The sequence below is a fragment of the Patagioenas fasciata genome, chromosome 15 (genome assembly GCF_037038585.1).
Source record: "Patagioenas fasciata isolate bPatFas1 chromosome 15, bPatFas1.hap1, whole genome shotgun sequence".
NCBI lineage: Eukaryota > Metazoa > Chordata > Aves > Columbiformes > Columbidae > Patagioenas > Patagioenas fasciata.
The window spans coordinates 12214194-12227477 of record NC_092534.1 but is presented as its reverse complement, the minus strand read 5'-3'; the positions used below and the strand labels follow the sequence as shown (position 1 = coordinate 12227477).

The 13284-nt window shown below is 47.5% G+C and overlaps 1 protein-coding gene across 7 annotated transcripts in view; it reads left to right on the top strand.

The window, feature by feature from the left end:
* Window positions 1–101: 101 nt before the first annotated feature.
* LMF1 (lipase maturation factor 1) overlaps window positions 102–13284 on the top strand; it is a 179789-nt gene continuing 166606 nt past the window's right edge. Inside the window, exons 1-4 of one of the 7 annotated variants that reach the window (XM_071815283.1) lie at window positions 279–309; window positions 6017–6096; window positions 7877–8075; window positions 10664–10973. In XM_071815283.1, the coding sequence (XP_071671384.1) occupies window positions 7916–8075; window positions 10664–10973 (470 nt within the window). In that variant the 5' untranslated portion in view covers window positions 279–309; window positions 6017–6096; window positions 7877–7915. Of the gene's footprint in view, window positions 310–6016; window positions 6097–6295; window positions 6521–7876; window positions 8076–10663; window positions 10974–13284 lie in introns of those variants that run through there. The other 6 variants (XR_011741523.1, XM_071815279.1, XM_071815281.1 and 3 more) reach the window with 6 other exon arrangements.

Sequence of the window (13284 nt, the reverse complement as noted above, 5' to 3'; positions counted from 1 at the left end):
CCGGCCACTGCTCTACCAACATGGCCGCCTGAGGGGGCGACCTGGGTCAGGCGTCCCCAGCGCGGCCGGCCGCGCGGCGGGGGGCGGGCCGGCCCGCACGCATGCTCGCTGCGGGCCCCGACATGGCGGCGCCCAGCGCGGCGCTGCGGCAGCGGCGGGCGGCAGCGGGCGGCGGCGCCCCCGGAGCCCCGGAGCGGGTTGTGGCGGGGCCGGCGGGCAGCGGGGTCGGGCCGCAGCCTCCGCCGCTGCTGCCGGGCACTTTCTGGCTGACCCGCATCGTGCTGCTGCGATCCATAGCGCTGCTTTACTGTGAGTCTGCGGGCGCTGCCCCGGGAGCGGGGGGGAGCCCGGCCCGGCCGAGTCCCGGGCTGCTGGTGATACCTGTATTTCTAATTATTAGACTGTGTTTTAAGGAATTATAGAACTCATGGTTTAGGAGAATATTAAGGTAGCAACCTTTAAAGATTAACCAGCCTTATAAGCTTGGAATTTTGTATAAGCAGACCTTGTAGCCATAGAATCTTTGTACTTAGTAATCATGCCCCATTCTTAAAATTGACATAGATTTACAACATATTCTTTTAAAACAGGTAACTGAGAAGCAACTGAGAAACACGTGAATGTTACTTGGTGTTGCTTAAACAGCTTGTGTTAGAATAGGCATGGAACATGTTAATGGTTGTCAAGAGTTGTAATGAATATGTAATTTCTCTATCAATATAAGCCATGTATGACCAGCATGTATGTCCACTCCATAGGTGGCAGACCTGTGGAGGGACACCCCTGCACCATCCCCAGTGCTGACTAAGAAATGCTACTTTTTAAAACCAAAACTCATGGGTTTAAGAGTCCATTACTTTGCCAATTTTACGGTATCATTGGGGCAGCTGGGCTGGTTGCCCCGTGAAGTCCTGAGGTTGCCCCAACCCTCGCGGCCTTTCCCCCTGCACAGCTTCAGGTGAGACCCCTGCCCTGGGGGGGTGAGCCCTCCCATGAGTTCTGTGCTGGTGTCACCACCTGAGGTCCCATTGTGGTGGGAGATGACACCCGTGACCATCTTATCTACTCGGAGGTGGATTTGTTTGTGGGGTAGGGGGCTGCAGGGGGCTTTGCCCCCAGCTCCAGAACCCATCCTGACAGGGATGCAGCAATTGCACTGAAGAATCCTGCCAGCCTTTTACCAAAAATACTGCTTAATTTTGCATGTTGGGGGTATGTGTTTGCATACACAAAGCTTGAGGGAACACGTGAGATGTGCAATGGGAAAAGACTCTTGTTTTCAACTCCTGCTTAGCTGGTGGGACAGGGACCCTGCAGTTGGCAGCTGGGTGTTGGGTGATGTTTGGTGTCCCAGGCTGGAAGGAGGGTTTGCTGGTATCTGTCAGCAGGGCTGGTTGGAGCTGGTCATCCTTTTTCTTCGAGGTAGATGTTGTGAGTGAACTGTGCAAGAGAGGAGCTTTTTGTCTAATGCAGAAGCAGGTCTCCCAGCATCTTATGCAAGAAGAGACCGGACAACACCCTCAGGCATATGGTGTGAATTTTGGGGTTGTTCTATACAGGGACAGGAGTTGGATTTGATGATCCTTGTGAGTCCCTTCCAACTCAGGGTATCCTATGTAGGACTGGAGAGAAGTGACATCCTTGGGTGCCAGTTGCACTGGTAGTGACCTAGAATTGACATGACCTTAAAATGGTTAATGGTGGAATTGGTTTCCAACCTCATTTGGCTCTTGTTTTGGCAGGGAGTGCTGAGAGCCATGCTCAGAGCCCACTGGTGTTCCACTTAAAAAATATTCACAGTGAAACCTAAACTGACATGTAACACACTATGTTACAAATTCTAAACTTGCCCCAGATTTGTCCACAGAATCGTTAGGATTTGTAGGCTGGCAGCCTGCTTAGATTATTTTGCATCAAAACCACGCAGAAGTTGTAGTTTTGTATGGTTTTGACACGTGCTCTGTTTCTAGTTTGGTTTCAGCTCTCAGTGAAATGCGGGGTTATGACTCTTTCAGTCAAAATGAAAGCGATTCTGATATTCCCCCGTGTGTAAATCCAGACTGCTGAGTTTCCCGTAGCTTGGTTTGCAGTTTCCTTATGAAAAACTGATTAGTGTTCTCTGCTGTGTGTTCAGGGGAGGCTGCTGCTTTCTGATCGTGGATTTGGGGTTATAAATATGCCACATCTGGGTCAAAATGCTGTCCCGTAGGGTGGTGGTGTGTTTGATGGGAAGGGAGCAGGTGGTGGTTGGAAGGGTGGGAGTTGGGAAGGGGGTGATGAGGAGGAGGGTGAAGAGTGAGTCAAACACATGGGACCTTCTGGTGAGGGAGAGACCTGATTTGAGACAAGGAGAGCAGCAAGAGGTGAGGAGCAATTATCCCAATCAGAGACAGGTGAGTTACAGGGTGGAAATGATTGAAACCTGCGGGGAGAAGGGAGAGTGAGGCTGTATGAGCCAGGGGATGAAGCTCAGGTGTGGTGAGTGAGCATGGGATGGCAGCAAATAGAGGGAGAACAACTGAATTCAGCACTTTTCCAAAGAGGAAAGTGGAGTGGGAATGCCTGGGAGTAGCAGAAGTGGGGTGAAGACCCCAAAATGCTTCCACAGTCTAGAGTGAGGAAACCTTTTGGATGGCGGTAGCATCAGAGGAGGGGGTTTGAGGAGCAGGGAGGGATGGTTCTGTCCTTTGTGGTGAAGGAGGTGCAGGAGAGGAAAAGTTTATCTCCTTGTTATGCAACCTCTGCTTGATGGCAGTCAGGTGACAGTGATTTCTGCTGTTTGTCTTTGTTGAGTAACAGCCAAACAACCCAAAGCCAGAAACCTCACCAGATTTGAGGTTGAATTCTGACTAGAGCTGTCACTTTTACAGCGGTGTTGGGACTTCAGCTCTGATCCCAGTGCAGGGAGATGCTGCACAACCTAACACTAAAACGTTCGTGGGGTGGAAACTAATCTGTGTATCTGAGATGGAGAGATTGCGAAGAGGTGGATTCCTCTGTCAAAGGCTGCAGAACCATGACATGGCTGCTGGGGTGGGATGCTCTCGAGGGAAAGGTGGGTTGCCTTTTGATCTCTTCTAAGAGCCTGGGTTTAGAAACAGCAGAAAACAATTTACAACCTCTGTGCCAAGCACCTCTTCCAAGCTCTTTTCTGAAGATGGAACCATTTACTCTGACAGATTATTTTTTTCTCCCCAGGCGTGGCGATTCTGCACATGCCGACTCTCAGACTTGCTGAGGAAACGGCTGATGCGGTTGTGACAGTTTGACATTCCTCAGTCGAGGGATGTTTTCCCCCCTTCTTTCATTTCACCCTTTTAAACATAACCCTTTCTTTCCTGCTGTGTTAAGCAACAAATCCTTTGGGGGCGGCTTGTGCTGAAGTATCAGGAAAAGTTGTCACCCCTGATGATTGCAGCTCCTGCCTGTTAGTGCAGCTGTGAGAGCTGGAAGTTTGTTCCCCCTTCTAGGTGGGAAGGGAAGGATGGGAGAGCAAAGGTCCCTCTGGGTGGGATGGAAATGTGGTTTGGGATGTGACTGGAGGGATGGTGAGATGAGGGGCAGAATCACTAAGCACGATGGAGGGGGAGCTGTCACCTCTTTCCTGCCCTCCAACTCTTGAGAGGCTGTTTTATTGCATGATATGAACTGGGGAGATGCTTCCCCTTTGGATCTTCTCCTGTGGAAGGACAGGCAGAGCAAGGCAGGTGTGAAGTGTCCTCTGTGCCCTCCCTTCTTCCACATCCCCTTTGGTTATAACAGCTCTCCTCTCATTTTATTTTTGTTTGAAGGGGGTTTCCAGAAGCAGCCAGAGCCTGGAAAGTCCCTGGCAAAGCAGCTCTTGTCTAAAAGGCAGGTTGCAGATGGGAAAGTGGGAAAGAATCTGATGATTCCTGGAGGTCAGCGAGCAAATCCACCTGCTGCTTGCAGGAATGGGAAGGAAGGGGAAAGGGATCCAAGCTGGAAGTTCGGGAGGTTTGGTCCTGGCAGCTGGGCTGTGCCAGCGGGATCCTCCAGCTGAACCCTGAGGGAGATGAAATGCCTGTCTGCACAATCTTGTTTTTAGTAGTAGCTAGCACTGTGCACTTGTAGATTAGGTGACACTTAAATTCCTAAAACTGACAGCCCTCAGAGATGTTTTTCAGGTCTGGGACCTCTCTTTCCACTTCACCAAGTGTGGGCAGACCAAGTGGTAAAACCCTTCCAGGGGAGGAGAGTGTGAAGTAACACAGAATCCAGCCCTGAACACTGGGGAAGAGACTGATTTTGTGGGTCTTACCCTGTGCTCTGCTGTCCCAACCCCTCTCCCTGTTTCTGTAGAAGCATCTTTAGATAGCACTTGTGTGCCAACTGAAGAGGCTTGTCTCACAGGCTTTGGCCATTGCAGCCTGTCCCTCGGTGGCTAACTGCGATCTCTAATACAGGAATTCATGGGACAGGGAGGCTTGGAGAAATGCCATTCTGAGATTGCAAGGTTTTCCATCCTGGTCTTGCACTGTGTGTTTCTTCTTTATGGCAGGGATTAGACATTTTGTCAATGCAGAAAGTCTTTGAGGTCTTGTTGGAAGTGCTGTTACAGGTAAATAGCTGGTCCCAAAGCTCTTGACAACAGACGTGCATGATTTGCTCCTTTCACCTTCCTTCTAAATCATTGCTAAGTGCCCTTTTTAGATGATTACTATCATCGGATTCCAGATGTAGAAGTTTAAGTAATTAGATACGACCCTTCCCAATTTCAGCCAGGCACTGTAGAGTGCTTTGAAATAAAAACTATTATTTAAATCCAGCTTATCTTCCTTCTCCTTATGTATTGTTTAACAGTAGTATTTTCTTTCCCCACATCTACAGCTTTGGGAGTTTCATGCTACTTCTTCCTAATTCCGAAATCTAAAGCCTTCTTGGGGGGAATTTGGCTTCCTGTAGGTTCCTGCTCTCCCCTGTGTCCTTCCTCCTCTCTCTGCCATCTCCCCTTCTCTTCCCTCAGTTATATTAAAAGACTCCCAGCAGCTTTCAGTTTGCCTGCTCAGGATTATAGTACATCTTCAGATGCTTTTTCTCCCCTGAAAGGTTTTATTTGCTTGTTAGCAAGTCCGCACAACAAAGGCGGCGTGTTAGCACTGTGTCCTCTTAGCAAGCTACGTGCCGCCGTTTGACTCTGCACGGAAGAGACTGAAGCGCATTGGGTCCTCAGCAAAGCACCCTCGCTGTGGGAAGATAAATTCATAGCAAGTAGTGATAGTTTAAGGGGAATGATAACGAGAAGTGAGGAGAGAATCTGTCTCCCAGTCCGTTTGCCCAGACTGGTCTGGAGCACAGGGATCTTCTCGGGGCATCCTCCTGTTGCAGGTTGGGCTGGGTTTTGCACAACCTGGGTCCTACAGGGAAGCTTTTTAGCAGTGCTGCAGCCCAGGCTTTTCTATTTACTTCCACTTTATTTCAAACAAAGAGAAAGTGAGCAGGTAAGCCCTTAAAAAACCTCCAAAACAACCACGCCAAAGTCTTCAGCTTTGCTGCCGATGGCAATAAAAGGAGAAAGTGTTAAGAGCAGACTACTTTGTTGTGTGTTTGCTTGTGGCTGCAGGATTAAAAGAGGCTGCCTGGTTTCCCTCTGGCTCTTTGCTCAGTACTCAAGTGTTGTTACTTCTGTGTTGCAAAACTTTGCAGGGGAATTTATCAGCTGAAAACTTGTTTGATTCATTTCTCTGATAGTAATGAAAAGACCGTGCATATTCTCCCCCTTTTTCTTTTCGGTAGTTCAACCTCAGCTTGCCAGCACCCAGCGTAGGGCCTTTTTTGAATGCCTTGCTGGGTCAAAGGTGCACTTGATATATGGCTCCAGGCAGATTTGTGTGTTTGTGCAAAATGCAGTTTGGTTTTCATGCAAAACTCTGTGCCTTTGGTTCATTTCTTCTTGTGGTTTGGGCTTTAAGTAAAAGTTAAGACTTCTTTTAATGGAGGGAGAGAGAAAGCCATATGACCGGAAAGTTTTAGATTTCACATCTTTAAATCTTTACAGAGCATGAAGAATGGGATTCTCTCATTCTCCTACCATGACAGACTGAGCCTGGACCGGAGGAAAGGAACTCAGGTGACAGGGTAATATGAATAGACCAGATAGTTTCAGATTGGTGACTGGTGTTGCATGCTCAGGTTGTGTTTATTGGTAGCATGTGGGTTTGAACAAGGAACATGTTCAGTTTGGGGGGAAAGAGAAGGGTGGAAGAGGGGAGTTAATGGAAAAGTACAGTCAAGCACCTTCTGAGGTGAGAATAAGTAGGGAAGGTCTATTAGCAGTTGATGACAATTAACATGTATTACTTCTGTAAAGATGAGCTCGCAGCAGGTAGAGGAGCGTGCTCCCGTGGGAGCTGTCAAGGCTCCGTCTGCTCTGGAGTGGGAGTCCCGGAGGCTGAGGGTTTTTTCAGTCTGCAAAGGAGCAAATATTCTGAAGAAGGATGGCAAAGTGCTTCAGGTGGATCAGAGGAGACCAGAATGGGCTGAAGATACCCAAACCCAGAAGGTATTGGTAGAAGGTCCTGGCAGTGAGGAGCCAGAGGGATGATGGGGGTTTTGTGCTGTATTTGGAGACTTGGACATGTGCAGAGCTGTGCTGGGGGTCTGTAGGGGATGGCCCTGGGTTAGGAGCCCAGCCATGGCCCCACATCGTTCCCATCCATGATGCTGGGGGAAAAAAAAAAAACAGTGGGAAAACATTGGCTTCTGCATCCTCAGCTGTTAAAAAGTACCCTTCTCAGTTATGCTCTTGTTTTTGCAAGTTGACACCAGAATGTGAGAATCACTCGGAGGGGTCTGGCCCGCTAGAGATGCTGAAAGGAGAGGGTGACCCTGGATCAGTCCCTGCTCTGCTCGCTCCATCCTGGGGGAGTCCACTGTGGACTCCTCAGTGCAGAGCGTGTTGGAGCTGGAGGCAGCCGGGGTGCTGGGGGAGGCGAGCTGCCCGGTGCACAGGAATGCAGGTGCTTACACTGATTTGGCAGGGAAAAAACAACCCCTGAACTGACAGGAGGTGCTGCTGAATACATTGCTCAGAGTTCACAAATTCAGGAGTTGGGTTTGCTCAGGAGGAAAGTGTCTTCTCCTGGGTGAGGTGCAGAGTCTTGCAGCTGTGTTGGTGAAGGAGATGCTGCCAGCGATGCTCGGCAGCTGCCAACTGCCCCCTCAGGTTCTCTTTTGCCATTCTCTTTGGGTAAGACTCGTCCCTCTTTGCTGCCGGACATCAGAGCATCCCAGGAGCACAGGTTGACGGAGGGTTTGGAGAGACTGAGGAGGATGCAGTGCTGTTGCTCGAGCAGCCTCCATCCCTGCCTTGGAGCCCATGGGGTGGTTGAACCCCATGTGCTGTGTGGGTGGGTTCTCCCAGCATCAGCTGACAGACTAACTGGTGATTCACATAGCAGGGCTGCTCTGCTGCCCTGTTGCTGGGAAGGAGCTACAGGATGGAGAACAGAAATTATTAACCTTGCCCCCTGCCCTGGCTGTGCAGGGAACATGCCAGCCAGCGCCCAAGGTGGAACCAGACTCGTTTGACCACGTTTACCTGGAGGAAGTGGGAAGATGGAGAGTGGAAAATCCCTAAATAAGAGGCCAAAGGGGGAAAGGTTTCAGAACAGGGGTTAGGAAGAGGAAGAAAAGCACAGGCTTTGGGGGCAAAAGGGACTTTTTCTGTCCATGACTAAGCCAAGGTCTAAGGGAAGGTTCCTGGAGAAAGGAGCAGGGTCTGTGTTATAGTCAACTTAAGGATACAGTTTCTTGAGAGTACTTCAGGGAGAAGCAGCAATGACAAGCTGATAAATAACTTGCCTTTTTTTTTTCCTCTCCTGGATCTGTGCATCTGCTTTGCTGAAATCCTTTGCAGACTCTGGGATTTGGTGGTGGGGTTTGAGAAGCCAAAGGGATGTGCCCTTCCAAGGTGCTCCAGAAGATGCTGGAGATGAGAGAGAACACGGAAGGAGGCAGTGGATCAGCTCGGGGAGCGCCCAGGAGGGGGAGCTGGATCCGGACAGAGCAGCATGGTCAGGAGATGCTGCATTTGCTGGACTCAGGCCCTCATACATGTAGGTAGAACAACGAGGATTTGGTTTGGGTTGAGCTCTTCGTTACCGATGGGATTTAGTCCTGAAATGGTAACGTGTGTAATATCAGCGGTGCAGTGTCCTGTGAGAAACGAGTGTTCTGGGAGAAAACCAGTTTGGAGCCCAAGCTGGGCGGTCTCTCGATGTTCGGTTCATGCAGCCTTTGCTGCTTTCAGAGTTAAAAAAGGCTGTACAGTATTTTGTGCGTACCATGTGTACTTCTTCTGCAATTGCTATAGTTTGTTTTTCCTAATTTACCCTTTCCTTGTTTATCTTGCATACTGTGCAGGGGTCTAATTTAGATTTTTTTTTTTAATTTTTATTTTTTTTTTTTTAGAAAAACTACTGCTTAGCACTTATGGGTTGGGGCAGCAATTTCTGTAGCATTTAGAGGTGAATTTGATTAGCACTTTGGGAAAACTATGCAGCAAATTGCAGTACTAATCAAGGGGAATCCAGCCGTGCAGTTTTAAGGGAGAATTGGTCTTTATTTTTTTTTAAAAACCAAAAATGAAGATGTTAAGTTGTCTGAGGCTCAGAAGCATTATATTCCTGTGGTTTCGCGTGCCAGGCTTTCTGATTACACAGTTGTGCCAGACAGTGTTGTTATTAAAATATGAATACTCTAAAATATAAAACATTTAATTTGCCATCCAAACATGATCCATTAGGGTTAAGATAGATTTTTCTTGTCTCTCCCTGTCCATAACTATGTAAAATATTCTGCGTGTCTTTTATTAGTTTGGAAAGTCTTTCTCTGTGTATAGAAGATGGACAGAAAGAGACGCAACCAATTAAACCCCCAACTTAATTGAGTTAGCGCTGTGATTCAGGGCCTGTTGAAATCAATGGGAACCCTCCCCGTGAGCTCAGGTACGCATCGTGGTTTTTCAAATGAGAACAAAATACGCGACACGTGCAAAGAGATGGAGTAAGCGTGAAGTGGCGTAACCGAAATCCACTGGAGACCTTTGCACGCGTCTGGGGAAAACGGGACATTTATTTTTATTCCCTGGGGCTGTAAACTTTGAGTTACTATTCAAACTCAAAAGAAATGGGAATCCAGGCCTGAACTGGGGATATAGTTTAATCCCAGTGAGATGCCAAGCAGACAAAAGGGATTTGATCGCTAAGGAGGGTTGGGGGAGGCAGATGAGCCTTTTGCAAGACCATGTGTGACGTGGCTGGTGTGTGGATAATGTTTAAAGGCGGGTAAGTGAGCTGCTGGGAGCTAAATGTATGCAACCTAATCAGGAAATGTTGGCTTGCATAACTTTTTCTGAAAAGTGGAGATTACTGCAGTTAAGAACTGCAGATTGGTGACTGAAGGAGATTCCTAAAATATGAGATAATCCCTAGAAACTGACCAACTTTCTCTGTAGGACATCAAATTCTAGGTCTATAATCTGTAATTAAATTGCTTATGTGCTGTTAAAAAAAGCATCTGGCTGTTCTAAGATTGTCCAGTGCAAGAGCGTAGACACTATAAATGAGAGAGCTGTAGTAACATGTAAAAAGTAGCAATTTAGAGGACAGGAAAATATTAAGATTTTTGTATTTTCAGCCTACCAGGATGTGAGAGGATCCAGAAGGTCAACCCATAGCATAACTACTGCCTTTTGCAATTGCAATGTACAACCGTTAACCAATATGCTGCTCAAGAATTGAAGTGTCCTTTAGGTGGCTCTTGGGTGGTGTGTGTGAGTTTAAGCTGTCTCATTATCAATATTTTGAAATAGTGTTTACATATAAGGAAAAACTTCAATACTTGATAGATGTGCAGATAATATTATATAAAAATGGAGATATGTTGTCCTCTGAAATCAAAGCATAGCCTCGCAGACACAATCTGCCCTCAGTCTGCCGTGGGTTATTTGTACATCACCACCAAAATCCACGCTGGAGCTGTTGTCTATTTATACTACAGTGTTTTGTGAAACTAAAATATGAGGGCTCAGAAAGTGCAGCTGTGTCTTTGCTGCAAAACCAAAGGGGGTTGTGTGTACGATTCTGGCTGCCCCAGCTCCCTTCCCCGTGCCTGCGTGTGAACTCTCCTGATGCGTTTTCATAGGAAGGGAATTCTGTTTGAACGTCTTGAAATTAATGCATTACTTTCTCTTGTACTCTGCAGTGCAATTAAGCTGTTTTCCTCATCTGCATCAGGAGATGGATGGTGCATGTGACTAACCTGGGGTCAGGCAGAGTCTAACAGAGCTGGGCTTGGCCTCCTCTTCCTACATTAGGTCAGGTCGCTCAGTTACAGGGACTGTTTCCCAGAAGTGCCTTGTTGGGTTCGCCTGAAGCGACTGATGTGTCCCTTGCAGCTGCTGAGGAGAAAATTATCTCCCAACAGGCTCCGTGCCATTTCCTGGTGTGAAAGCAGAGCTGGTATCTATAGAATTCCTCTGCCTTCTGTATCGTGGTTAATAGAAATGACTGTGATATATGTTAATGAAGATGAGGACATGTGAATAAATTCCGTCCTGAGGCACGAATATTCTTCTGTAACTGGACTCAAAATATGTATTTCAGCCTGGCTGATTTCTAATACTGTTTTTTTCCTCCTCTAGTTGTGGCCTTCCTTGTGGCGTATCATCAAAATAAGCAGCTAATAGGAGAGAAGGGGCTGCTCCCGTGTAAACTGTACCTGCAGAATGTCAAGAAGTATTTCAAAGGGAAGATAAACCTGGATGCTCTGAGCTACGCGCCAACAATCATCTGGTTTCTGGACTGGTCAGACATGGACAGCATCTTGGACTGCATCTCCCTGCTCGGCCTGGCAACTTCAGCCTTCGTGGTGATCACTGGATGTGCAAACATGGTTCTCATGGCTGTCCTGTGGGTTCTCTACCTCTCCCTGGTCAACGTTGGACAGATCTGGTAGGTTAACAATCTCTCTGCTTGGTTTTTCTCTGCAGTCTTTTGCTGTTCATTGTACACGTTGACTTTCTGTTACCATTTGAGGTTGGTAATCTGGTAAGGAGCAAGGTGGGAATGTCAGATAAGCAGAGTGTTTGGCAGAAATGAGTTACGGGCATCCCCCTGTGCTCTCTTTTACTTGGAATGTCTGCCTTGATTTCTGTTGTCCTCTGTGAGAGGCAAATTGGCTGCATAATGTACCAGGTTATGCATTGTCCCTGCAGTGGAATACTCTCTCTTGTGGCAAGGGAATTCCCCTAATAATTACCTTTGAGATGGTTTCTCAATTTTCAGTTCTGTCCAGAAGAGCTGCAACACTCAGGGTAAGTATATAAAACCTGTGGGGAAAAAGTGAAGCAGAAATAGTGAGTGTCTGCACATCTCCTTGCTGCAGGGAAAGGCTGTGGTGCAAAACGAAAGGCTTTAGGTGATCCTCAGCATTGTCAAGGCACCAGTTGCATTTATTAACAGGATGAGCCCTTAGGAAACCACATTTCATTAGCTGACCTCTTCAAGTGCTTTTGTGTCTGTCAGAAGTGATGTGGTAACTTTGGGGAGGTGGAAAGTCCTGCCAGGAAGGGGTGCCCAAGCTGGGAACAGGACACAGCTGTGTCAGTGAGTTGTTCTGGCTCTACAACACATTATAGGACACCTTCTATACAGATGAACTCAGTGAATTTAACTTTAAGGATTTGCACGTGCCTGGGCAGCCCTGTGTCTTGTCCTGTCCCATTCATTCCTATCCTACTCCAAATGGTATGTAAGTGGGTGAAGGATAACAGCTTCAGTTTTCTGAAAAGCTCTATTCTCTGAGCTCTTAACTCAGCGTGAACTTAAGACTGTGAAAGAAAGCCACAAAATTTGAAAAATAACTTGATGGATAGTTTTCTGTTGCCCGTTTCCAAGTTATTCCAAAAATCGCTTGTCTGTTTTTCTGGATGTTTTATGTTACAAGGCAAGAATTCAAGCATCATCCTGCTCTCAGTTCCAGAGGTACAGGAGCCTGTGTCTTTGTAGCAGCATAAATCTGGACACGTTCATTAATTTCTTTCTGGTTGGGGCAGGGGGGAACCCCTAACAACATCCCTCCCCAAGTTCATCATTATAAAGGCTGCAGAGGTTTTGTAGCTGGAAGCTGGACCTGTAGTGGCTTCTGAGTTGACAGCCCTGCAGAACTCTTGAGGTTTTGCCCAGAGACATTCAGTTGTGTCCATTGAGCTCTGTGTGGCTGTTTTGTCATCTTTCAGGCCTTTAAGGGAGAGGTGAAGGGCAGGGGATAGAGAGAGGAGCCTTTTTCTGCTGCTACCCCAAATCACTGCCCAGCAGCCCACATCGAGACTCTTCCCAAGGGCTTAGAACCTCACGGCCGAGCGTTGAGTCTCTTTGCAGCTCTGAAGAAAATGATCTGGGCAGCAGGAATGCAAGACTTGGCCTTTTGTGGATGCTGTGGTCGAAAGGAATTGGCTCTTGATATTTGAGATAAGGCTGTGGTTTTTTTCTCCTTTACTACTTCTGATTTGGAGTTTAAAATCTACTCTGGCATGGGCAGGTGTCTCCTGTATCCAGCGATAACACACCAAGGGGATGGCTTGGGTTCTTCTGGGAAGGGGTAAGAAAAAAAAGAGGGGGGATAGAGAATGTTGCCTCAACTTAATCTCTTCTTAGTTGTGGCATCAAATATATGAAACAGGAAATTAGGAGGTTCTCGTAAAAGGGCGGGGGAAAAGAATCAAAGCAACCCAGCAGTACAGTTCATTCATGTGGTTCCATTTTTCATTAGATGCTCTGAAATGGGTCACTGGGTGGTCAAAACCATATTATTATTGTGCACGCAGTGTGACGTTCAGTTCCCTAGAGAAGGGGACGCTGGGTGCTCACAGTGCAGGTAAACATGGGAGAGAGCAAAGTGGGGATTAACTAATTTCTCCCTGTCCCCCAGGGAATTGTGGTGGCACAAGGGATGAGCCGAGAGTGCCTGGAATCTCAGGAATTCTGGAGCTGATTGTGGGTGGCAGCATCGGCCTTAAAACTGGGACTGGCTTTAAAACTCCGTTTTCACACTGGTTCGTAGGTGGGGTTAGGTGATCCTTGAACTTTGTCTTACTCTCAAATTTGGGCAGATTGAGAGGTTTTGATAAGTTCTGATCATTCTCCAAAGCATCTACTGAAGACCACAGTGACTTCTTATAAAAGGGGAAAGGACAACGTTGTGGGGTGTTCCTGATCAGAGGTACGAGATGGCTCAGCAAAGAGGCGTCTGAAATGAGGAAGA